This window comes from Athene noctua, unplaced genomic scaffold, assembly GCF_965140245.1.
Source record: "Athene noctua unplaced genomic scaffold, bAthNoc1.hap1.1 HAP1_HAP1_scaffold_299, whole genome shotgun sequence".
In the NCBI taxonomy this organism is placed as follows: Eukaryota; Metazoa; Chordata; class Aves; order Strigiformes; family Strigidae; genus Athene; species Athene noctua.
In genome coordinates this window covers 100,436-124,456 of record NW_027437760.1, presented here as the reverse complement: position 1 = coordinate 124,456, position 24,021 = coordinate 100,436, and the positions used below count along the sequence as shown (strand labels likewise).

General features: G+C 51.0%; 1 protein-coding gene across 1 annotated transcript in view; it reads left to right on the top strand.

Moving 5' to 3' along the window:
• Positions 1 to 4,110: 4,110 nt before the first annotated feature.
• LOC141955530 (glutamate-rich protein 3-like) overlaps positions 4,111 to 24,021 on the top strand; it is a 31,759-nt gene continuing 11,848 nt past the window's right edge. The window contains 11 exon segments of the mRNA XM_074895240.1: positions 4,111 to 4,262; positions 10,075 to 10,168; positions 11,711 to 11,836; positions 12,443 to 12,514; positions 13,409 to 13,437; positions 14,879 to 14,989; positions 16,189 to 16,336; positions 18,535 to 18,715; positions 20,096 to 20,282; positions 21,421 to 21,555; positions 21,557 to 21,717. Coding sequence (XP_074751341.1) covers positions 4,111 to 4,262; positions 10,075 to 10,168; positions 11,711 to 11,836; positions 12,443 to 12,514; positions 13,409 to 13,437; positions 14,879 to 14,989; positions 16,189 to 16,336; positions 18,535 to 18,715; positions 20,096 to 20,282; positions 21,421 to 21,555; positions 21,557 to 21,717 — 1,396 coding nt within the window.

The window sequence follows — 24,021 nt, the reverse complement described above, 5'->3', positions numbered from 1 at the left end:
TTCTCCAAAAGGTTGCACACCAACAGCACATTTGAACAAATACTTATAGAGTGGGGATCTACGTATTCATTGGATGGCATAACACAAATATCCATATGCGTAAGTGAGGCTGGGTTAGCTCTAGAGGCTGGTGTCAGCAGTCGATGTTCTCTTTGCATCTGCCCGTTGCCTCCTGGTGGGCGTCTCCAGGGTCTGTTGGAGGAAGGCTCACAGTCCTCCTCACCTTGTCTCACTTTTCCTCGGACCAAACACAGATTCTCTTAGCCAGTTTCTTGAGCAACAGGAGTGGTTCCAGAAGGTTTACCACCTCTATCTTATCTAAAACCACCAGTATACTAGTTTCTACCAACCTTACATGGCTACCTATCCACTACAAAACCAGACTTGTTAAAGCACATCTGCTTTCCAAGGACATGTCTCTTATTTTTGCTGAAGACAGTGGCCCTTGGTCAGCTTTCACAGAGCAGTCAGGGCAAGCAGTATTTCCCTCTTCTGCATTGACAGGAGTCACCCCATTCTTCTCCCACTTGCTTTGCTGGCCCGAGCAAATCCCGCACTCCTGACGTCAGCCCGCACGTCCGTCTGCCATGTCCCAGCGATCCCCGCAGCTCTCCTCGCCAGTTCTCCCAGGGACAGTTCATCTTTCCAGGACGTGCAGGACCAGAAGGGCCACCACGTCAGACGAGCTGTGCTCTCGTCGGGGGCATTAACTCCCCTCTGCAGCTCCTGAAAACACTGTGCCTGACACACGGCGCTGCAGCGCGGCCTTATGCCCCCATCAGGCTGTTGGCTCCCGGATGCCCTCTTGTGCTTCCCTTGAGCTCCCTGTAGTTCGTCTTCCCCCTCCTCAGTTTTGACCAGCCAAAGAACGTCCAACTTAGGACTCTCAAATTCTTCCCACTCTTCTAAATAACTTTGTGGGGGTCTCAGCCTTCTGCCCTTCAGATCAGTGGCTTATCATAACAGAAGAAGGATAGCAGTGTTTTTCCCCAAGTGAGCAAATACTTAAGCTGCTTGTTCAAATAGAACAATTAAGAGAAAGGGAAAAAAACAACAGCTAATTGGAAAGTGGAAAGTTTAATTTGGTGCTGCAGCAGCTTGAATACTTCTGCTGCAGCTGTAGCAGAGGGCTGGCACTTAAATGTCTGATCAGGATGAAAGCAAAAATCCTTCCACTAAGGTTTCAAATTACAAAATAACTTCATCTAAGGGAAGACAGAATGTATATATCTAAATATTGCTGTGTGTTCCTAGTGCCTCTCAGCACAATGATTCTCTAATGGCAGCAAGAGCTTTCTGGTATGAAAAGTTTAGGTGTTATTTTGAAGCAATTTACAGTTAAATCAGCAGTAGTGAGAAAACAGCCAAGAATCTGACTTGCAGAATGGGAGATGATTCGTGACTTTCTCCTCAGCTTTTACTGTGAATGGAGTTTACAGCTCTCAGTACTTGCGAGTGCCAGACTTTGTTAGGATTGGTCAGGTTAGGAACTCAGCAGGCTGCTTCATTCATCATTGTGATTTTTCAGTCAACAAAGACAGAAAGGCGGCCAACAGGTACCAGTTTCATCTGGCTTTTACCTGGGTGCAGAATGAAGGTCCTTTCTGGAATCAAAACCTGCGTCTCTATCAGGATATTGGCTATTAGGGGAAGTGACTTTTTCCCACCCTTTGCTTCAGTAAAATCTTTTTGGCCCAGATGGCTTCTCCTGAGGCAGAAATGTGCAAGTACTGGGCCTGGACTGCTGCAGCACCCTCATCCTTGTCTGGGCCAGCAGCTTCTGCGTGGTCACTTTCTGGTGAGTGGCGGTGATGTGTCACCCAGGCGTTGGGCTGTCTGGGCCGGAGCTCTCCCTCAGAGCCCAGCTGGCTCCTCAGGCTCGCGTCATGGGGTCGGGGGGAAGCAGAGGCACCGCTTTGCTTGTGCAGCATTTTGCAGCTCGGCTTATTTTCAGAGCTGGCCCTCTGCCCTCTGGACACAGCCCTTGCTCAAGCTGTGCACTGTCAAAGGGGTGAGGCAGGGCGTGGGCTGAGGGGGGGCTGTGTGTAGGCAGTCGATCCCGTTTGGTCCCAGGAAGCCCCACGTGCAGTTCTGGCAGAGCTGGGCTGTTGCTCCTGGCTCTGGAGAAGCCCCGTGTCTGTGACAGTGCTCCTCAGCCCAGGGGGATCCCAAAGGCTGCAGAGTTGCAGGATCAAAAGGGGCTCCTGGAGAGACACGGCTCGGTGAGGAGCAGAGCCTCCTTGGCTTTGACCTTCTCTGTTCTCCATCTGCCCAGGAGAGCAGAAAGACTTGCTTTTCCCTCCTCCCGCTGCTCAGCTGCTGTCAGTCCCTAAGCTGCTGGGTGCAGTGGGAGCCTCTTTCTGGGAAGGCCCAAGAACAAGGGGAGAGCTGCTTTTTGGCCAGGTCCTGCTGGTGTCGGAGTGGCCTGAGGTCCTGGCCCCTGCCTCCCGCCCCGCTCCCGGCTGCTCTGGGGAGGAACAGCCTGCAGTCCGTGTGCTCCAGCTGCTGGGACAGGAGCACAGCTGCAGAGAGGGGCCCTCAGGAGTGAGGGGAAGCAGAAGCATCAGCCTGATGCTTTCTGCTTCGGCTAGGAAACCGCTTCGCCCCTTGAGAAGCAAACTTGACCCCAGAGGTCAGGGTTTTCCCACTGTGTGTGGGGGGGGAAACAGCCCGACCCCAGGTTGGTGGCAGCGGGGTGTGATACTGGTTCTCCTGTCTCTGCAGGTCCCACGAGAGGAAAGAGCTCTGGCTGGACACCTTCCTCAGGTGAGCCCCGCTGCAGTAGCAAACCTCCGGCGCCAGCGTGGCCATCGGTGGGATGCTCCAGCTGAGCTGAAAGGCAGCTCGAGAGCTGGGGGAGAGGTACCCCCACTGCTGGGGCAGCGGCAGGGCAGCGCTGGCCGAATTGCTCAGCCTTGCGTTGGTAAAGTAACACTGAGCCGATCCGGCTGCCGCCACTTGCTCCTTCTGTGCCTGGATTTCTTCTGATGTAAATGGTGCTGGAGGGGCTGGCAGGGGAGAGAGCAAAGCCGGGTTCAGTGATACAGAGCTCTTCCTTTGTCCATTCCCTGTGCACAGGCAAAGGAGCAGAGCCCAGGAAATGCCGGTGACCCCGTTGCCCTTGATTGGTCTACTCATGAAAGTCTTGGGCCTCAGTGGCTCTGTAAGTGTCTCTGGGGTTCCAGCTGGGTCAAGGGAGTGACTCTGCTTTCTAGCACAGACTATTAGAGGAGTTTCTCCCACTTGGCCTTTGTTCTCTTTTCTAGGTGCTGACGTTAACTGCCCCGACGGTCAAGGCTTTGGTTCAGTGCCAGGCAAAAGTAAGCAGTGGCTACATTTCTCCTCCTTGGCGTTGTGTATGGGTGGGAGGGCCCCAGGAGAGGAAGGTCGGCCTTTCTGGGGTGGGAAGCCATCGGGACACAGGCCTCTTCCTCCCTGGAGGAGTTGGGGTGGAAGTCTCCAGTGCCGGGGTGGGAGCACAGAGGGGCAGGCTGTGTTCCCTGTGCTCACGCCGGTGCCCTGTGCCCGGCTGCGGCTGTTGTGGCCCACGCGGCAGCCGGGAAGGGTGCTGGGGCAGGGCCCTGTGGGGCAGGTCCCGAGGAGCTGGGTGTGGCACAGGCCTGGGGAGCAAACACCCCCACGGGGCTGTCCCGATCCAACACCGGGGAGGGTTCTGAAACCATCCTGAGAGCCAGACTGAGACGCAAACGAGGCTCCCAGCGACCCGGGCAGCACTGCCGCCATTGGCCGAGCGAAGCCCCGCCCCCACCCGGTTTCCTAGCGACCATTGGCAGCACTGCCGCCATTGGCCGAGCGAAGCCCCGCCCCCACCCGTCTCCTAGCAACCCAGACATCGCTGCTGTCATTGGCCGAGCGAAGCCCCGCCCCCACTCGGTTTCCTAGCGACCATTGGCAGCACTGCCGCCATTGGCCAAGTGAAGCCCCGCCCCCTCTATGTCCTAATAATGCCCGGGATGCGACCAGCAGCACGTATAGTGAGGAGGTGTTGAGTAGCGAGGAGGAGTCGTGTAGTGAGGAGGAGGAGGAGGATTGCGGCGATCAGTGCAGGCGATCGGGGAGGAGGAGGAGGCAGCGAACAACACCATGGCCATGGCGAGCAGCGTCGGGACATGGCGACCAGTGCCACCAGCAGTTCCCAGGCGTGGCCGGAGCCAGACCCAGACCCGACAGGCTCCTCGGCAGAGCTGCCCCTCGCCACACCAGGAGCGCCGGCCCTTTGACCTGAGCTGCGCACTGCCGCAGTGAGTGGAGCCTGGGGGGCCCGGGGATGGTGTTGGGGGGCTCCGGGTGGGGTGCTCAGGAGGGCTCTGGAGGGCCCAGGGCCAGTTCAGGCAGGCTCCGGAGAGCAGGGGGGGTGTCTGGGGGCCAGTCTGGTCACTGTCCCTCTCGTGCGGGCCCGGGTGGTGGTGACAGGGGGGCCATGGGGGACACGGTGCAGTCAGGGTCACCCCTTGCATGTGAACGGGGTGAACTGGGTGGCTGCACTCGTTTCACGGCCCTGGCCTTTCGATTCTGTAAGAATAACGATGCGGAATTGAGCACCGCAAACAGCTGGAAGCCCTGAAGGTGTTTCCCGGCGCTCGGCGCAGGCAGAGCGGTGGTTCTGGGTACGGGGTTTGGCCAGTGGGAGCCGTCGGTTGCAGGTCGGCGCCTTGAACCCGGCTCCTCTGCGCATCCCGGGCCACTGGCTGCGGTGACAGCGTGTGCTGGGAGCGGGGCCGTGGCCTCAGGCCTTTCTCTTGTTGTTGTCCGGCTTCAGAGCTGATCAAAATGCCCCATCTAAATGTCGCCTGCTGACTCGGGTCAGTTTGTTCGGTAGCTGTATCACGGTGTGGTTTCTGACAAGCACGGCAGTAGTAGTTGAGGTTAATAACTGTGGAAGCCAGGGCAGTTCCTCCAGGTGAAGTCCCTGAGGCACAGTGCGGGGCGGCGGGTGGCCCAGCTGCGGGCAGCGGCTCCCCCTCAGAGCAGAAGGGTCAGTGTACATGTGTCAGAGCCCTGGCTCCTCACACAGCAACAGCCTCCTTCTGCGGAGATGGGGCATTGTTTTCCTGGCTTTTCATCTTCTGAACAGATGGCCTCGGAGAGAGAGGAACCCACTGGCTGTATTCGCCTGGCATAAGCTTGGAGGCCCCAAATAACAGTAAACATTTTTGCTGAGTAGTGTCATAAAGGCAGCAGTTACCTTCTGGATGCCTGTACTGGCACATAGATGGCAAAATCCCGTTCTCTGTGACGGACTTGCACCATCTTTTGAGTCCTAGGCCCACACGGGCCTGTTCGGCCATTCCCAGCGGGGACTCACAAAGTCCTTACTGTCAGGATTTAATGCCAAATCCCAGTTCTGCAGAAAACTGCTTTGCCAGCATCTGCTTCCCTCTCTGGAGACCCTGACAGCATCTCTTTGTGGAAGTGGGACATGCATGACGGTGGCTGAAGATTTTCTTCGGGAGGGAATGGCACTCAGGTGCCGGGTGCCTGGGACGTCTCCTCAGAGGAGTCTTTGTTCCCCAGCGGAACGCGCTGGGCCGGTGCCCCTGCCTTGGGGGTGTTGAACTTGCCGTTTGTGGTTGACAGCCTGTGGTGAGGCTTGTCCTGCCTGAAAGCCGGACGAGCCTTTCTTGTTCGTGTCCCCAGCAGACACGGTGCGAGATCCAGCAGGTTGCTGGGGTGAGGAGTGGTCTCCCCCAGGGCAGGGCTGGCTGGCTGAGGGGCAGAAAGCTCCAGCTGGGGTGTGCGACACCGGGGCTCCGGCTCCCCGTGGCTCCAGCAGTGCGGAGCTACAGCTTTGGGGTTCTCTTAGATTATGTCTTTGGGGAGCAGTCACTGATTTAATTGCACTGTAAATTGTTTACTGCAAAGATTTGCTTTACCAAACTGATGCAGGATGCCTGCTGTGACTTTGTCTCAAAATCCTTTCAAATGAAAAAGAGCGGTCTTAAAAATCATTGTGATACACAGCCCTGGCCCTGAGTACAGTGCGCTGTGCACCGCAAGCTGAGAGAAACTAGATACTGTTAATAAATAGTAGCGGCAGTGACACTACAACGAAAATCCTGCTGAATGCGGAGTTCCAAGTGGACAGTTCCTTAACTGACTAAAATCCTGGTCATCAGCTCTGCTCTGGTTTGTGTTTGGTTTTGTAATCCCGATTTGCTCTGTTTCGGTAGAATGGCTAGTTAATGCAAGGGATATGTAAATTGGGGAATATTCTTTTTTCCCATGGTATATGGTCCCTCAATTTAAAATTCTAGACAGGTGAGAAGCAGAGAGATTTTTGATGGTGACCTTTCCCTTTGAAACTCCAAAAATCTAATCTTTAATATAATGTAAAGTATATTCTCATCTATGATAGTCAGCAAGGTAAAGAACATTCTGCTAGTTTGAAAACAAACTAGTGGGAGACAGCAAGTCAGAATAACAATGTAATAACGAAAAAAAAAAAATAGGCAGATAACACTGGGTTAAACTAAGAGAGTCAGGATACAACCTGACACCCTGTTAATCAGGGTGGTGGTAGCAGTCTGGTGGAATGGTGGCTGCAGTCCCCGCGAAGCAGTGATCCCGTAGAAAAAAAAATCTGCTCTTCCTCAGAAAAGTCCAGTGGTGTCTAAGTAGCTCCTGTCCTCTGGAAATCCAGTGGAAAAGAAGAGAGTCTCTGGTATTTAGAATCTCAGGTTATATCCAGGATGGAATGCTGGTGTTCTCCCTCTGCTGGAGCATCTCCCAACGGGATAATGAGTCACGCTGCATGGCATTGATGGGCCATTAGCAGAAAGATAGTCTGGAGGGGCGGGGGGAGGGAAGCAAGGAAACACTGCCCCACCTGATTTCAACAGCTCATGAGGATGGTAATAGAATACACTGCAACCCAGGACAAACATTTATTAAAAAAAAAAAAAAGTGGATGCCCATTGAAAAGGCATTGTTAAAATGGGATGTCACCATTTCTCAGCGACTCCGTAGTAAAAGTGCCACATCTGGAACATCCCTGCTGAAGAATTTTGAGGAGATTGCTTCACTTGAATCAGTCTGGATTTGGCATGAATTTGGAGAACTCTACTCAAATTTAGATGCAAGTGAAGGAGGATTTTGAGCAAAGTAAAAAAAAAACAACAAAAAATATCAGGAACAAACAGTGTACATCCAAGGGTGACATTTGTATATAGTTCTTAAATATTTAAATCTCTGGAAGAAAACTTCTCAGACGTGAGCTTCTGTTATCCTTTTGTTGGTAACACGTGCAGGAGCAGAGGACTAAATGAGACCAGGGGTCTGCTTTGCTCAAGAGCTTGTTTCTGACAGTCATCGAGTTAGGAAACTCGTGACGTTTCTCAGATAACTTGCTCTTGGGGAGGTGCTGCACAAGCCTCAGGCTGCGTTGCTCTGTGGAGCCAGCAATGAGCCCAGGTCCATGCTGTGCCGGCGCCAGTGCCCGGCATGTTCTGTGCGGTGGCCCTTGTCCCGATCCGATATCGGGGAGGGTTCTTAAACGATCCCAAGAGCAAGTTTAAGACACAAGCGAGGTCAGATGCCGTACAACCTTATGAACTTTATTTTTTATAACAACTGATAAGAGCGATAGGACAGAGAGCAAAAGAGAGGAGAAAGTCAGAATTCTGAAGCAAGAAAGCGGTCGAGGTGCAACTAATTACCACCACCACGACCAGGGATCCAGCGATGTTCCGTCGGCTCGTTCTCGGTGCCGATGATGATGTTCCACATTCCTGGCTCCGTCGGAGTTCCCAAGAAGCATCAGCATCCTGAGAGAGGAGTACACAGTCCTTTTATAGTGGCCCGTCCCCACGATTTCTCCAAAAGTCTGCCTGCCCGTTTCCACGGGGGCTTGTTGTGATGTGTGCCGCCCCATGGTCCTCCATGCGTGCATGCCCAGGTGGTCACGGTGGTCTTGCTGGCAGGGGTCGACCTGCTTCCTCACTGCCTACCTTCTCACGCCGCCTACCCGGCCCGCGCGCAGGTGTAGCTTGGTGGGCGCTACCAAGGCCGCTGTTGTTCCAGCCTCGGGCAGACGTTGTGGATTCATTGGGCACTTTCCATCTCCCTCAAGGCGTACTCCTTCGCAACAACAGGGTGCTGAGGCCAGGAAGTGGTAGTCGTGAAGCAGCAACGTTGAGACAAAGTTCAAAAAGTCCCTTACAGCCCTGTGCCGCTCTCCTGGGCGAGAGGGGCCTTCCCCCGGCAGAGAGCTCGGGCTGCCCGCCGCACCGTGCCTCTGCCGAAGCCCAGGGCATCCAGCTGCCTTCTTTCCCGTGGTTTAATGGGTCTTGGTTCAGGCCCAAAACATTTCCTCATTCCCTCCAGTACCCTTTTGAACCTTGAATTTAATTCAGCATTTTTGAGGACCAGCCTGTTCATCATTTATATGAGAAAATACATGTACAGACTTCTTTGAAACTGAAGTTGCTACATCCCTCTGCTCCAGTGGGAGTTGCATTTTAGCTGCTTGTTTGGTCCATGAAATGTTAGATGGAAGGAAGTCAATGAAAAGGAATTGGATTGACTTTCTCCTCTGCCACTGTGTGCAGCTGCCAGGTGATAGCATGAGTCAATCCTCAGCACAACTGATGTAATCTGGTGGTTTCAAAAGCAAATGCAAACAGTGGATTAAAAAAATAACGTAGAACAGTTGCTGTAGTACTGGTGTTTCACCAACGTGCATAACCGGGTGAGCTAAATCATTTGTCTCAAGTTTAATTTATTGTTGGTAGGCTACCTGTGAGATTCTTGTGAAACCCCAGATAAAATTGCTGTAAATCCATGATCTCTTTGGGTTTTTTGATTTCTTTTTCTTTTTTAAAAAGCGTTCGTTGTTTTGTTGAGTACGCCTTTGTGTGAGGTAATTCAGCCTAGCAACAGACATGTATCTTGAATTATCCTATTGAAGGATGTGGAATACAGGTACGGTGGCATTTAAATGTAAAGCCAAAGGAAGCAAAGGAGTTGAATCTCTTGTTGTGTAATTAAAACACAACCTGCCTAGAGAGCCCAAGGGTCAGGCTGAACGTATTATGCAATAAATTTATGCGCTCACAAATGTGAGTGGACTTAGAGTATTAAAAACTGAAGCCTACTGTCACTTCCTTTGTTATTGCTCCTGTCTTCCAGAGGGTGAAGTCGGATAAGGTTGTGCTGAGAACTATTTAGAACTGTGTCTGCTGATTACGGATGCTTCAGTTTTTGTGTTCAACTCATACCTGAGGTTCAGCTTTTGGAACCTCTGCTCTGAGGTAGCTGTGATGATTCCCCTCTGTTGGGTTTCCAGGGATGCAGGACGTGCCTTGGGTAGAGCAGGGGAGGGTCCTGCTTGGATGGGCTGCGTGGTCTGGTTCTTCCTTTGTTGGTCTTACAGCTTCTCACCAATAAATAGGAGAGAGATCAATTTGTTCACTTTGGATTGTTCAAGGTACGCATTAGAGAACCTTTAGCGTATTGACTCGGGAACTGGAAAAGACTTGAGGAGGCCTTGCATTCATTTTTATTGCTCTGGATTCAGAGGAGGACTTGGCACCCCTGTGCCAGGGCTCTGGGAAGGGGAAGAGCCCAGCAGAGAGGAGCCCGGCCCAACCCTTCTGGCCTCTAGAGCAGGGCAGTCCCGGGAGTCCGCTGGACCAAACAGCACTTCAGAGCCGTGGCGGTGCTGTCTGGTCGGTCTCTCTCAAGCCTCGGAAGCGCGCTCTGAAATCTCGGAAGAGTCTGTTATCTGCGGAGGCTGTTGTGGGGGTTGGTCTCGGAGGAGACCTCCAGGGCTGGGCTCTGCTGGAGCCTGTGCCTTGGTGGTGCTACGCCGTTCGGTGCGGAGCTGCTCTGTCTGCTGTAGACGTCTCTTGTTTCTGATAGGAATCTTCCAGAGGCTGTAAGATGTTGCTTTTACATAATCTGATGGGCATTTACCTGACAAACTGTTGGGCATGATTCAACAAGACAGCATTTTGTGCAGCAAGCTATTGCGCAGGTCTCTGTAAATGAAGCTGTAATAATCTGGCTGTCAAGGGGCTTATATTATATGAATCTGTATTATTGCTTTTATTTCAGATTACTGGAAAGCTACGATAGCCTGAGAGACAAACACTTGGGTGAATACTTCAAAAATACCCGGATAAGACGACATCTTCAGAGATCAGGACTGGTGAGACTGAAAAATTTCTTTTTCTGAGAAAAAACGAAGAGAATTATTTGTTTCTCTTAATATTGTGCAAGTCAAATCACTGATAGTCCTGTTGCTGATTTGTTAGAGGTGTGTGTTGTCACTGGTAAGAATTTGACCAGCCAAACACGTGCAATTCTGCTGTGCCAGATCAAAGCCACACGATCACACTGTGACCGAGGGTGGGGTGTTTAGTCAGAGCATTCCCCACTCCGTTGTTCTCTGCCGTTGGTCAGCTGGATGTCGCAGCAACACGGGGCTGTGGCGCTCACGGCTGCACTACTGGAGTCAGAAAGGCAGAAGGAGGGGTAAAGCGGGGCTTGGGGCTCAGCTCCATGAGCTGAGCGGTTTTTGAAGAGACTGGTGACAGCTGAGGAGATGCTGTAGGTGGCGCTGGGCACGTCTCGGGCCTAGGGGCCGCCTGGGGCTGTGAAGGCGCTGGCCCGCGGCTGCTGGTGGGTGAGTGTGTCACGCCAGGAGTGCCGTGCTGACCGTCGGGTCGAGGCCACGCTCCGTGGAGGATCACGCTCCCGCTCCCAGCACACCTCTGTCATGCAGCAGTCGCGACGCTTGTCTGTGTGATCTGGGAACAGGGGCTGAACGGATTGAGGCGGGGTAAATACTGGAGAGCCGTGGCTCAGCCCCGAGCTGCTCAGCAGTGCAGTTCCAGGAAGTTATTGCACACGTCGCTGTATTGCTGCACGATTGGGGCTGTGTGAGAATGTCTGTCAGTCTGCTTGTATTTCACACCCCGGCAGAAGAAGATATTTCATGGAGAGGTCTTGGTAAATTCAGAATGGTTTTATGTTTTTGCTGCGTACATATCTTTGCTCATTGGAGTTTGCCTCTGCAAAATCTTTCCGTTTGCAAATACACAGAATCCTATTACAGAATCACAGAATCGTTCCGGTTGGAAAAGACTCTTGGGATCATCAAGTCCAACCCTCAGCCCTACTCTACAAAGTTCTCCCCCACACCATATCCCCCAGCAGCATTGATTCTCTTAGGTTATCGATTCTCAGAGGTTTTTAAAATGTGAAATCTAAGCATCTTTGACTCTAATAGCTATTTAAATAGCTTCAGTGTTATGTTTTTAAAAGACTTTAATGGAAAGCTGCAGGGTTTGGTAAAGGTGAATGTGCTGAACATTTTAAAAAATACTTATGCACGGCTGGGTGTGACTCTGTCTAGCACAGGCAGATGCCACCCCTATGCAGTAGGAAGGCAAGTATTTAATTGCCCTCCACTGACTTGGGCAGCGGCCCCTGAAGAGCAAGGCTGAGCCCACAGCTTTTAGGAAATGTGACTGGGGCTCTCCTGCCCTCTTCGGTTGGCTGATGGGGTCCCCGGGATCAAAGAAACGACAATTCTGTGCTCGGAAGGTGATTTCCACCACTGTGACAGAAGCAGAGGTGGTAACTAACTGGGAAGAGAAGGTAGCCTTTCTGGGAAATTGGGCTCCCTTTAAAAACGTACCTTGTTCTGTCATGTCCTTCTTAGTTACATTATATTTGTTTATGGCAGATCTCAAGAAGTGGCAGAATAATACCCGAGAAGGAATACCGGCTAAATACTCTACGGGAGGAGCGCCTGAAATACGTACAGGAGTACCTGGCTGGCACCGTGTTTAATAAGGCCCCTGACAGAGAGGTATGCATTTACCAGCGCCGTGTGAGCCATGTCAGGTACTCCCCTGCTGAGAGCCAGGGGCTGTGGACTCATACTGGACTGTTTGTGGTAGCTGCGCCCTGGCGGTGCCCTGAAAGGCTCTGTCCTGCTGGGAAAAGGACAGTCGTTGTGCTTGACATCCCCGCGTGAAACCTCCGCTGGCCTCTGGTTGTCAGCCCGCAGCGTCATTCATCAGAGCGTACGCTGTCCTGGCTCTCGTGCTGCCCTTCGGCTCTCATCAGGTTGTGGGATGATATGCACAGGGCTAGCTGGCTTAAAAGAATTCCAGTCGAAACAGTAGTTGGAACATGGTCATATATCTCACCTGAACACAAATTGTGGGCACGTTCCTGTTATGTCTCAAGAATGGAGTTGGTCCCTACAACTTTACAAATGCTCAGTTGTTAATTGCCAATGTTAACTTACAGAGGTGTCATGCAAATGGGTTGAATCAATAGTGGTTTTGTAATAGGGCTCGGTGAGGAAAACAACCAGGGAGCAGGCAGGTGATAAGCAGAGCAGAAGCGTTATTACCTTCACTGACATCTCATAACGTCCATTAACGAGGTTTCTCTCTTACATTGATAGCGTCATCATCAGCCAGGAGCAGAGAAGAAACCTGCGGAGAATGGCAGGAAGGAGAAGGCGCAGAAAGTCAAGGTAAGGCTGGAGTGCTCCCCAGCGCTGGGGGGACGCGGCAGCTTTGCCCTGGGTTAAACCACAGCCGTGGGTCAGGCCAGAGGCTCGCTGAGCCAACGGCTTTGTCTCTGATGTTTATGGAAAAAGTTCAAGAAACAGATAAGTAGAGGATGATCCTTCCCCAGGTTCCATCTCCTTCCTCTAGCCAGCAGTTCAGGAACTTCAATTCACACCCTAATTCCTTTGGAATCTACTTATTATTTTGGTTCTGCAGTGTTCTTGGTTGTGGAATTTAATTACGAGTTGTAGGAAATGGCACTTTCTTGCATTTCTGCACAATAATTAATGTATCTGCTGTCTGATAATTGGAGCAATTTGGTGCTCCATTGTTCTCCTTATGAAAAGAGTTAATACCTGTTCTTTTCCAAGGCATTTGTAGTTTTACACACCTTTTTCATATTCCTTCTCAGTTTTCCAAGCTGAAGACTCTCAGTCTATTGAGGCTTTCGCCCATGAGCCATTCCAGGCTTCTCTTCTCATTGCTGTTGCCATCTTTCAACCGTTTCTAGTTCTACTCTTTCTGTTTCGAAACGGGGAACCAGAAGAGGATGAATAATTGAGGATACACGTTGCAGTTCTTCTAGTAATTCTAGACACTATCTGCTCTTGACTGCAGCTGCACACTGAGCTCATATCACACCCTATTTAGCAGAACCAGCATGTAAGTAATGAAAAGAGGTTTCAGAAGCCTTTGCTTTGGTGTCACGTAGGCAGGGCTTGGTTCTGTAGTTGTTAGAGTCACGGAAGTCCCACAGAAGTCAGAAGTTCTTCTCCCCATGAAGTCACTTGGACTCACATGGGAAAAGTTGTTCTCATTCTGGCTGAGATATACTCAGCATCTTTTTTCTTTATTAGGAGCCTGTGTCCATCACGAAGAATGCATTGTGAAGCTAGCTGCTGCTTGGAGCAGCTGAAAACCAATGTCAAATCTTTCTGATTTTAAATAATACCTTTATGAGGTAAAGGAAGGAGGAGATTTTCATGACAGACAGCGATGGCTGTGGTACTTGCACTGTTTACTGACTGAAGTCCTGCTGGCAGAGTCACCCCAGTGGAAGCCGTGACTAAGGCAGCCTGTGAAGGGAGTCTGGACTTGGGTGATTTTGGAACAAAACCCCAAACTGCTTCCTTCAGTGAGGAGCATAGGGGAGACGCCTGCTGTCCTGGCTTTGGCTGGGACAGCGTTAATTTTTCTTCTTAGTAGCTAGAGTAGTGCTGTGTTTGGATTCAGTGTGCGATTTGGTATCAGAAGAATGCTGATAGCACAGGGATGTGTGCAGTTGCTGCCAGGAGATCAAGGACATTCCAACTCCCCCTGTCCTGCCATGGGCGGGTGCAGAAGGTACTGTGAGGGGCCATGGCCAGAGCAGCAGACCCAAACTGGTCAGGAGAACATTCCTCATTGTGTAACGTCACGCTCAGGATGTAAAGGAGGGTTGGCTGGGAAGGGGTTTGTTCTCTCTCGCTTCCAGGACTGCTTTTTCAGGATCTTGGCTTCTCCGGGATCACCAGCTGGGAACAGGCTGGGTATCAGTCAGCGGGCGGTGGCAGGTGGTTGTGCATTTCCCATTTCTACTTTCTATTATTGTTGTTTTGTTTCATTTCAATTGGTAAACTGTTTTTATCTCAACCGCTGAGTCTCCCCACCTCTACCCCTCCAATTCCCTCTCCCGTGCCCAAGGAGCGGGGGGTGAGTGAGCGGCTGCCTGGCGTTTGCCTGCCGGCGGGCTCGAACCACGACACACCTGCAGATGGGTGATCTGTGTCTCTGCTGCGGTACCACGCCGGGACACAGGAACCTGGCTGCAATTGGCAGTGTAATTTAACCCTCAGCTCATACGTTCAGTGAATTCGGCTGAGTAGCTAACCTGAAAGAAAAGGAGAAAGACAGATGACTGAGCAAGGGAGGATGGGAGACAGAGCTGTCTGTCTCCAGAAGGGTCGTCAGCCCAATGTGGGGCTTTTGGAAAGAAAAGGGAGGGAGGGGCATCAGCCAGAGCAAGGAAGTGGCAGATGCGCTTCAGCCAAGCCAAGAATCAGGAGATCCGCATAAACAGGCAGATGAATTGCATTTGGGAGGATCAGCAGCTGGAGAGGGCTGCAGGGAAATGAGTCAGAGGTGGGAACAGGTCTTTTCCCTTGTCTCTCTCCTTCTCCCCGTGATTTCCTTTCCTTCCTTAAGCAGGCGTCCCAGTGTCACAGCTGTCCAGTGAGAGGCAGCTGGCAGGCAGGCTCAGACATGGCTGTTAGGGCTGGCAGGCCAATGTTGATTTGCTTCTTGCCCACAATTTAGTACCTCAGAGACGTACATTTCTCTTCTTTTAGGCGGAACCAGCCAGCTTTAGGCACTTCCCGCACCCACCAGCCGGTACAAGAAATCATCGTGGGCTCTTCCCTCCCCTTGGCAGAGAAGCCGCTGGTCGCTCCCGACAACAGGTGAGTTTTAGCAGCCACCCCGAAGGCGCTGGCGTGAGCACACACAGCGCAGGCGTGCACGTAGGCCTGTGAGGTCTGGGCTTAGTCTAGAGCTCTGACTGCCCCATCCGCCATCCCCTGGGGCCGACCTCCTGTTTGCAGGGTTGTGTCATTAAAGAGAAGTCTGCAGAAGCCGATGCTGCAGGAATGGCACATCAGAACGGAGGAAACAAAAATCTTTGTGATAAATCTGCTTTAATCCTTCCCTTTTCTCTGCCTTGTCGCCCAAGCCTAGGCCGGTGTCAGTACATTAAGGATTGTTAATGGGTGCTACGGCTGTAGGTGCGTTCTAAAACCCTGAGAGCAATGGAGGCCTCTTAGAAAACAGAGGTGAAGGGGTGAAGTAAGGCTAAAGCTCATCCAGAAGGCCGTGCTTCGGAGCTCTGGCTCAGAAACCTCTTCCTCTCTGTTAACAGGCAGAGAAGGAATGTTAATGTACTCTGGAAAAATAATGATACGAACGTCTAAGGTCAAAGGTCAAATATATGGCTCAGTTTTGACTGGTTCTCGATTCCAGTGATGATCGTGGGTGCAGACTGAAGTGAGATTTTCAGTCCTGGGTAACCTCCTCTCCAGGAAGAGGACACTTGGGCCTGTGGTTATGTGTGATGGTGGACATCATCGCATCAGCACCGATCCAGGGAGTCTGCCTGTTGTAAGGCAGCAAGTTAACTCAGATGAACAGCTTTTTGACTTGGTGTTCTGAAGGGTATACAAGGAAAAGATGAACTAATAACGTGATAAAAATGCAGAGTATTGAACAAAAGTAGGTCTGCTTTGGTGGTGCGTTCTCTCAGCGTGCGTGTGCTGAAGGCACCAAAAGGCAGCACCCGGCTGCGTTCCTGGGCGTGCCTGTGAGCTCACGTGTTTGCTTCAAGGCTGCACTGTGAAGAGACAGTAGCAAAACCTGGATTTATGGTCAAGAGTTATTCTGGATGCTCCAGTATTTGGATGCTCAGTGAGAGATGCCTAAAGGGGCCTGGCTCTTCAGAGGCAGACGAGAAAATGTAATATCCTGAAGGTACCTGAGAACCACTCATCACTTCCAAATATCACAATCAATGCTTTATTTTTTATTTTTTTTTTTTTACTTATGGTGCTGCTCTGCACTGGAAACTATACACTGAGATTTTGTGGCTGTTTTCTTTTTCCTTTTCTAGACTTCCAGGCGACCACATGCAGCGCCAGGGGATCTGCAGCACTCACTCCATTTCCCACCACTTCCCTTCTGTGCTGCAGCGGGGGCTGTCAATACTTCCACAGCTAAAAAGAAGTGCCCGGCACCTCAAGTCAGTCAACAGCCTGCCGGCAGGGTGAGGCCATATTTCATTCTGAAAATAATGTAATTGTAGGGACAGCTTTATAACACTGCTTTAGTACTACAGCTCCCAGAACTGTATACTGCAGGCAACATGCCTTCCAAAGGGTGATCAGCTTTTTATTAAGCTCTCCTTTCAAACTTCCCCTTAATTTTCAAGACATTGTCTTACTGGTCTAATGCCCAGTTCTTGATCACAGTGAGGAAAAATGTGGAGACTTTTTTAGTATAAAACCTCTGCATGCATCATTTTCTCCCTCCACATAGACTATCTGTTATGTAGAGAGGCAGGCAGCCACCTGGTTAACACCAAGAACTCGGGAATATTTTCACACAGCCTTCCAAGTTTTCCTCTTCATCTACAGCTGCAAAGTAGCAAAAAACCTCCTTTATTTATTTTTACCATTCCTCCTGCTAAGTCACACTGTCAGGTTCAGAGAATGAGAGCTTTTTGGAGTAGCCAGACATGATCTTGGTACATACACAGTTTCTTTCAGGTGCGATTTGGACTTCTGTCCTAGAAAAACATGATGTAATTGGTTTTGTGTTAGGAGTTCCACGGGACTGGGGTGTTTTGGAATGGGGCTGTGACCACTGCCTGGCAGACACTGGCCGAATAGCTCCCTCCTGCATTTGCTCTGTATTGTGATGGGCACGATCCTTTCTCCAAGAATTTGCTGGCACTTTCTACTTAATGCTCCCTGCTGCCAAAACAGCCAGATCAGTCACAGGGTATGCAGACACGCAGAGCTCAGAGCCAGAGCACGCGGCGTTTGCGGAATTTATTCTCTAGAGGTGCCTTTTGCTCCTCAGGGCCCTGGGCCTGTTTGCATTTCGTCCTGAAGGAGGACTAGACCTCCACTACAAATGGGAGAGAAGCGTTTTGAACCACATCTTGTGTAATTGATGCCAAATGATGTTACTGTCGGGAGACTCTTTGGGATGCTTTGGAACTTGCTTGCCAGCGGAGGGAGCGCAACAGTGCTGTGGGGTTCCGTCTGCTGGGGATCAGAACCCTGCACGGTTACAAGCAGTACCCGGCTCACAGTGCTGTATATACCTATGGGGGTGACGCTCCCAAGCAGCTGCCGGTTGCTTTGCAAATTAAAAGAAAGGGTTTTAGCACAGAAATCTTTTCATGAACAAAAGTGCATGCACCGAGTTACGGAACTGTTGTAGAAGTGTGTGTCTTACGAGGTGTAAAGAGCCGTCAAACCATGGTTGGTTCAATGCGCTCGGTGGCTGGTTTTGCATAACCTATTTAACCTGGTTAAAATGTTTTCACAGGAGGAGAGGAGTGAAATAAAAGGACCAAATACAGTAAAATACGTGACCAATATATCTTCCATCATTAACACCGGTCTGATACCAACACCACCTCCACCCCAGCAAAAAAGTGGAAAAACAGTGAGAACTGGGGAGACCAGAGGGAGACAATTGCGTCCCGTCGCTGTACCCAGTGAGGCAGAGGTACCTCCAAGGATGGTAAGTCAGCTCTCTCTACTTCTCTGTTTATGGACAGGTATATAATCTTCCTTGTTGGTGTATTTGCCTAATGTTGAAAGACGTGTTTACCTAGTTTGCATAAATATTCACCAAATTTTTGAAAGAAATAAAATTCATAACTAAAATATATATATTATAAATATATATATAAAGTTAATATATAGAATATATATAATGTAAGTGCCACCCATCTCTCTATATACTAAAACATTTGGTGTTTTTCATCAGCTGGGGGAAAAAAGGGTGCTTGAGCAGAAAAACCATGGGAACTCTTACTTAAAGCCTTCTGGTTTAGTCGATCCGATCCTGTCTGTGACCATATCTGGTACCATAACTTCAGAGGGATATAGGAAATGCCTTGAGTGTGTGAAAACTTCATCTGTTATACTATATCTCCAGCCAGTTTTGACTCCTGTAAAAGGGAATTGTAGGAACCCTGGATTAGGGGGGACCATACGGGTCACGGTTCCTGCAATTTTGGGCAATTAGATGCAGTGGATTTTCAGTTTGAAACATTTTCCTCCCCTTCTGCATGTTACAAAGCACTTTCCAATTTAAGCAGCCCAAGGCTCATCTTAAAAGACTGGAAGCCTCAAGTGTACGCCACACGTACATGCTCTTTGTGTTCACCTTTTGTTAGAGTTGGAAGCTGAATGCATTTTTTGTGTCTTTCCTGCTGCAGAATTCTGGAGTAGTCTTCAGGTCCGGGGTACGCAGCGGCCCATGTATCACCATGGCCTTTCTGGGAAGAAATCTGCATTTATTGGGCAAGGATGCTGATAAGAGGAGTGAAATCACAGTCTATCAGCAGCACTGTGGAGGAGAAAACCTTTGTGTCTACAAAGGCAACCTATTGGAAGGAGGTGAGGGTGAAGAGTCAAAGAATTCGTATCAATTCTGGTGACATCATGTATTTTTTTTTTGCTAAAAAGTTGGTGTGGTATCAAAATGACTTCAGCTGAGCTCAGTCGAGGTATATGCATCCAGGGATTTCTATACCATCTACCTCCACACTAAATCTGGATCTACTGTTTCATGATTGAAAGTGGGGTTAGAATGACTTCTGCAAATTATGGTGGAAGAAACTTAGAGAACTAATTTAGCAAAATACTGTAGCTTAGGTTAATTTCATATAGAGCTGTGTGGTTAATAAAGTAGTAGTAGGAGCAGATTGTCCTTAAATAGGGGTTATCTGTTTCTGGCTTTACACAGTACATCAGTGCATGTTGCTTATTACTCCAGAAGGAAAAGTAGATAAGGGGAGCCCAACTCCCATCTCTCTGACGTGAGTGCAATTCCATAGCACCAGTGGAAGGTGAATTGTGTTCTGGGATCCTGGGAAGAGGCAATGGCTGGGACATTGTCACTTGTGAGGAGGAGTGATTCCACCGATGACCCCCTCATTCCAGCTCACAGAACCCCTGTGCTGGCGTTTTCAGCGGGCGTGGGAAGATGGTGCAGAGCTCAGTGCGCTCCCGCCCGTCCCCGAGGCTGTGGGAGCACCGCGGTGTGCCCGCGGATCAGCTCACGGGGCTGCTGGGCTGGCTCCCCGCTGTGTCCTCTGTGCCTGCCCCTCTTGTCCCCAGCCCCGCTCACAGGCCTGAGGGAGTGACCGGTGTAAAGGGGGTACAACCCCGTCCCCCCGGCAGGGAGCGGGGTGGCCGCCTCGGTGCCCTCCCGCCTGGATGCCAAGCAGTGCCTTGCAGAGCAGCTGGAACGGCTCCAGAAGCAGCATCTTTCCGGTGCCCGGTGTTCCCTGAGCCCAGCCGCGTCCGTGCGGGCCCAGAGCCGCTGGTGCTGAGCTGTGCTCATCTGGAGCCTCGGCTGCCCCTGCCAGGGGTGTCCCACTGCGGGGGCTCTGACATGCTGCTGCCCTGCACCGGGTGGGCCCGTGCCAGGAATCCTAAACCTCCTGTGCACGATGCCCACTCCTGTAAGGCAAGGGCGGAGTTAATTTTGTGGAGATGGGAGGCTCTGCTCTCTGTTCTGCTGTGGCTGTGAGCGCCCAAACGGAGTGGCTTGTCACAGGGGTGTCCAGCTTGGCACTCTGGGGTTGGAGAGAGACGCGGCTGTTGTGTGGGGAGGAGGTGGGGTATTACCGACTAATTAATGTACCCGAGAACCAGAGTGCCTGACCTCAGAGGGCTGGGTGCTCTGGTGGTGATGCAGGTGAGATACGACGATTGCAACAGCCTGGCAGCAAAGCATAACCTCTCTTCTTTGAATCCTTTCTGTGACCGCAGAGACCTTTCAGTTCATCTCAAGGAGGCACCGAGGTTTCCCCTTCAGCCTCACCTTTATTCTCAATGGGCTGACAGTGGACAGATTGAGCTGCTGCTGTGAGTACAGACACCGGAGGCCCTCCACGGTGGGAGGCAGACAGGGATACTTCAGATTTGTCAGTGTGGAGGGAGCATCTCCCTGCTACAGGTATGGAGACGAGTGTGCTTTGCTCACAAGGACCTCGCAGCCCAGTAGTTTGAATTTATCCCTTGTTTCCTCTTTGGTCATCTTTCTGGCACCCTGCAGCTCTTCCTCATCCCTGAGCAGAGCGGTGGCCAGGGGGTGCCACACTTACACCCCTTGCCTGCCTCTCGCGAAAGTGCTGGTGAAATAAGTACGCAGAGCGCTGCTGACTTAACTGTTGTTTTGGGCTTTTTCTTTGTGATTGTGAGAACGGGGTAATTTATTTTTAAACAGCAGTTTTGGGGGAGGGAAAGATTTTAAGACACCCTTGTCGGTGAAGAAAACATGGTTTTCCAGAGACTTGTGGTTAGCTACGGTGAAAGTTCTGGTTTCAATGTCACCCCCTGCTTGCAGAATTGCATCGACACACTCCATAGAGCACAGTGTCCCGACCCTCGTGGGTGGTGTAGGGTGGCTCTCCGTGTCTGCGGGTAACGTGAAATCAGGAGCAGGAGCCCTGGTCTCTCAGATGAGCCTCCCAACCATGAGACAGAGGCTGCCACTCCTCTTTATACAAGAGGAGCAGTCTCACAGGTCACTCAAAATGCTTTGTTTTCCAACTGTTTGGGTTTCTGTTGGGTAGGAAAACCAGAACAGAAAGTGAAAAGAATTCAGTTTCAATCTGCCTCTTGTCCCGCCATTATTAGACCGAGCCGACAAATTAAAAACCAAAACGAGAGTTATCACTGTACTGGGTGTTGCAGCAGGATCAGGATCCAGCACGGGTCTGCCTTGGCACTTGCCTGCCCTTCTCAGTGGTTGTATCTTCACAGATCATTGTTGGCGTAGCTTGGAATGAATGGACACTTTGATCATTTTGATTTTAGTCAGTTTATACTTCAACCGTCACCTTTAAGTGGGGACAGTGTCACTCTCCTTCAAGGAAGAACTGTACCTGTGGTAGTGGAGCTCTTGAGAACTTCAGGGTGCTTCTCCAAGGGAGTGGTTATCAGTAACCGTGGGGTCTGAGTGGCAACACAGAGGCAGATGGGTACCCGGTTTCAGTGCTGATAATGAGCTGAACAGCTGACTGCCTGCTGCCCTTCCATTGTTCACACCAAGAAAAACATGATACCTTCCCATTCCCCTTGTTGTTTTATAGGTGCATTATTGCAATGGGCCTGGACAACAAGCCAGTGCCTCCCAAGAAAAAGATGGAGGAGGACCGTGAGGAAAATCCTGTGGGTTCCGGGACAGATGGAGTGTGCATTGGAGATGGAGTGTGCATTGAGCCAGGTAAAGAGCAGCATTGAACAGAAAGATTCAGTGTTAGTGATCTCACCATGTGTGGAAGCAAATGTCCAAACTATTGAGGACAAAATGGAGACCGGACAGGAGAACAGAGAGGAAGGGAAAAAACTATCTGATTGTGAGTGTGAAGGTAGTCAGGAAGACATTGGTAAAACTGGTACAGTACTGCTAAAGAGAAGCAGGGGATGAAAAACGGGAGAGTAGGATTCTGTAGAAGGTCTGGGATTGCGGGCCTCGGCCTTTGCCTGGGGCTTCCTCTCTGAGGACACCTGGTGCGAGGAGTGTGGCGATGCCTGTGTCTGGGTGATAAAATCAGTGGGGCTTCTTTGGGCCAAGCACCAGGACGAGAGGGTTTTGCAGGAGCCAAGGAAGTGAGTAAGGAAGGTCTGAGAGGCTGCAACAGGAGCCTGAGGGCGATGGGAAAGCAGGAGGGAAGTGGGGCACAGCGCAGGGACAGCCGTGAGGGGGGAGAATGGCAGCAGGCGAGGACAGGTAGAGCAGGAGGAGGGACCGGGGTGGGTGTGGGCAGGGAGACGGCCAGTCTGAGGGGAGCTCCAGTGCGGGGGAGTGGAGAGAAGATGGCGGCTGCAGGGGCAGGCCATGGGCAAGGTGCTGCTGCCTGCTCCGAGGTGGGTGGCAGGGGAGGACGGACTGGGGAGGGGGGAGGCTCAGTGCTGGGCGCAGGAGGGGAGGGAAGGTGGGAAGAGCACGTAGCAGCCAAAGGTCAGCAAGATGCAGCGCTAGCTGAAGTGTTCTGGTCTCCTCTCCTCTGTTGCCAGGGGCCGTGCAGGGCTCTGTTCCCTAAGGCTCTTTCCCGCCCCCTCTCCACCACAGTGCCCCAGGCACCGCTCAGGGGACACCTGCCCCAACCCCCAGGTCCTGGCTTGTCTGAGCCTTTGTTCCTCTGCCCCAGGCCTACCAGCCCTCCTTTCGTGCCTCCTCTGCTCCGACCCCCCCGGACCATCGTCCTTTCCCCTTACTGACCGCTCCCCTTGCCTGTTGTAGCTAGCTGACCTTCCCCCTCTGCTTGAGGCCCACCTCCTTTCTGTCGGCAGATTTAAAAAGAAAGACCGGAGAGAGGCTGCCCTTGCTGAAAGTCTGCCCGAGGGGCGTTTCTTGTGGCAGGCCAATGCAATATTTCTGGTATCAAACGGTGCGTGGCAGCTCCACCTGCACGCCCAGGATGTGCCACCTCGGGCCGGTCCCTGTTGCTGTCGGGGACTCTGCCTGCCCCCGCGGGAGAGGCGGTGGGCTCAGCTCTTATGATAAAGCCTTCTTCAGAGTGAGTCAGATTTAGAGAGGGATCTAAATTCCTACTTCCTATTCCTATTTTTACTTTCATAATTCCGCAGTGCTGCTGCTACTCAGCTTCCTCATTAGTCCCCCTGGATCTGTGTTTGGCATTAATCAAGCCTTTTTCCTTCAGCAGGGGGGCACCTTTCTGACAGTTGCCTAAGGAGGCCTCACTTCCAACAATGCAGTTGGAATCTCAAGTGATTTTGAACACAGAAAAAAAAAATATCTCCTTATTCCCTTAATTCTCATTGTCTGGGTAACCGTTTATCTGCCTAATTGGTTCTGCATCAGGTACTCTTGATTTCTGTCCCTGGCATCTGTCCCTTCAGTATTTTAAAAGCACCGATCGAAAGAAGAAGGGGTGGGCAATAAAATGGGAAAGGTGAGAAGTGATGGCCACGAGGGACAGACAGCTGGTGTGTCAGCGGTGGCAGCTCTCCGGCACAGTTGGGTTTGTTGCCTCTCTGCTGCACGCGCAGTGAGCTGGTGGTGGCAGAGGAATTACTGAATTTCACAGGGAAATCACTGACATCGCTACGCGCTGGTGCCTGGGGTTGCAGCCGCTGCAGCTTGGCTGGGCAGGGGAGGATTCTGTAATGCGTACGCGTGGGGCCAGTCTTTACTACAGATGTGAGCAGAGCTGTCTGTCAGCTACTACAGCTTGTCAGGCTCGTGGCCTGGGACGGAATCCAGACCGTGTTGGGGTGAAAATGGCAATTCTGTTGTCAGCTTCATTTGTCTGAGGATTTCACCTGGGAGCTGAAGGAGGTACCAGAGCAGTGCCATGACAGAATGTTCCTCCGCAGCACCCTTTGGCTGGATTGATTTAATTCATTCAGTTTGTAAGCCACTTCTTTGCTGATTAGCCACGTCAATCCACATGTGTCTTTTTTTGTGCTGCAGTAGATTACCTTTCTCCAGCTTTCTCTGTTGCTTGCATTTTTTATTCGTTGCAAGAGGATTTTCTCCTGTCATAAGAGACTGTCTTGCATTTTATTTCCGAGTTTGCCCAGTTCTCGGTTTTTCTACTCCTGTCAGTGGCTAATCGTTCTGATTGTTGTTTTTAATGTATTGATCATACTTGATGCATCATTCAGTAGCTTTACTGCATTTTTGCTATGCTATTTATGAGGAATACGATGCTTTTTTATGATAA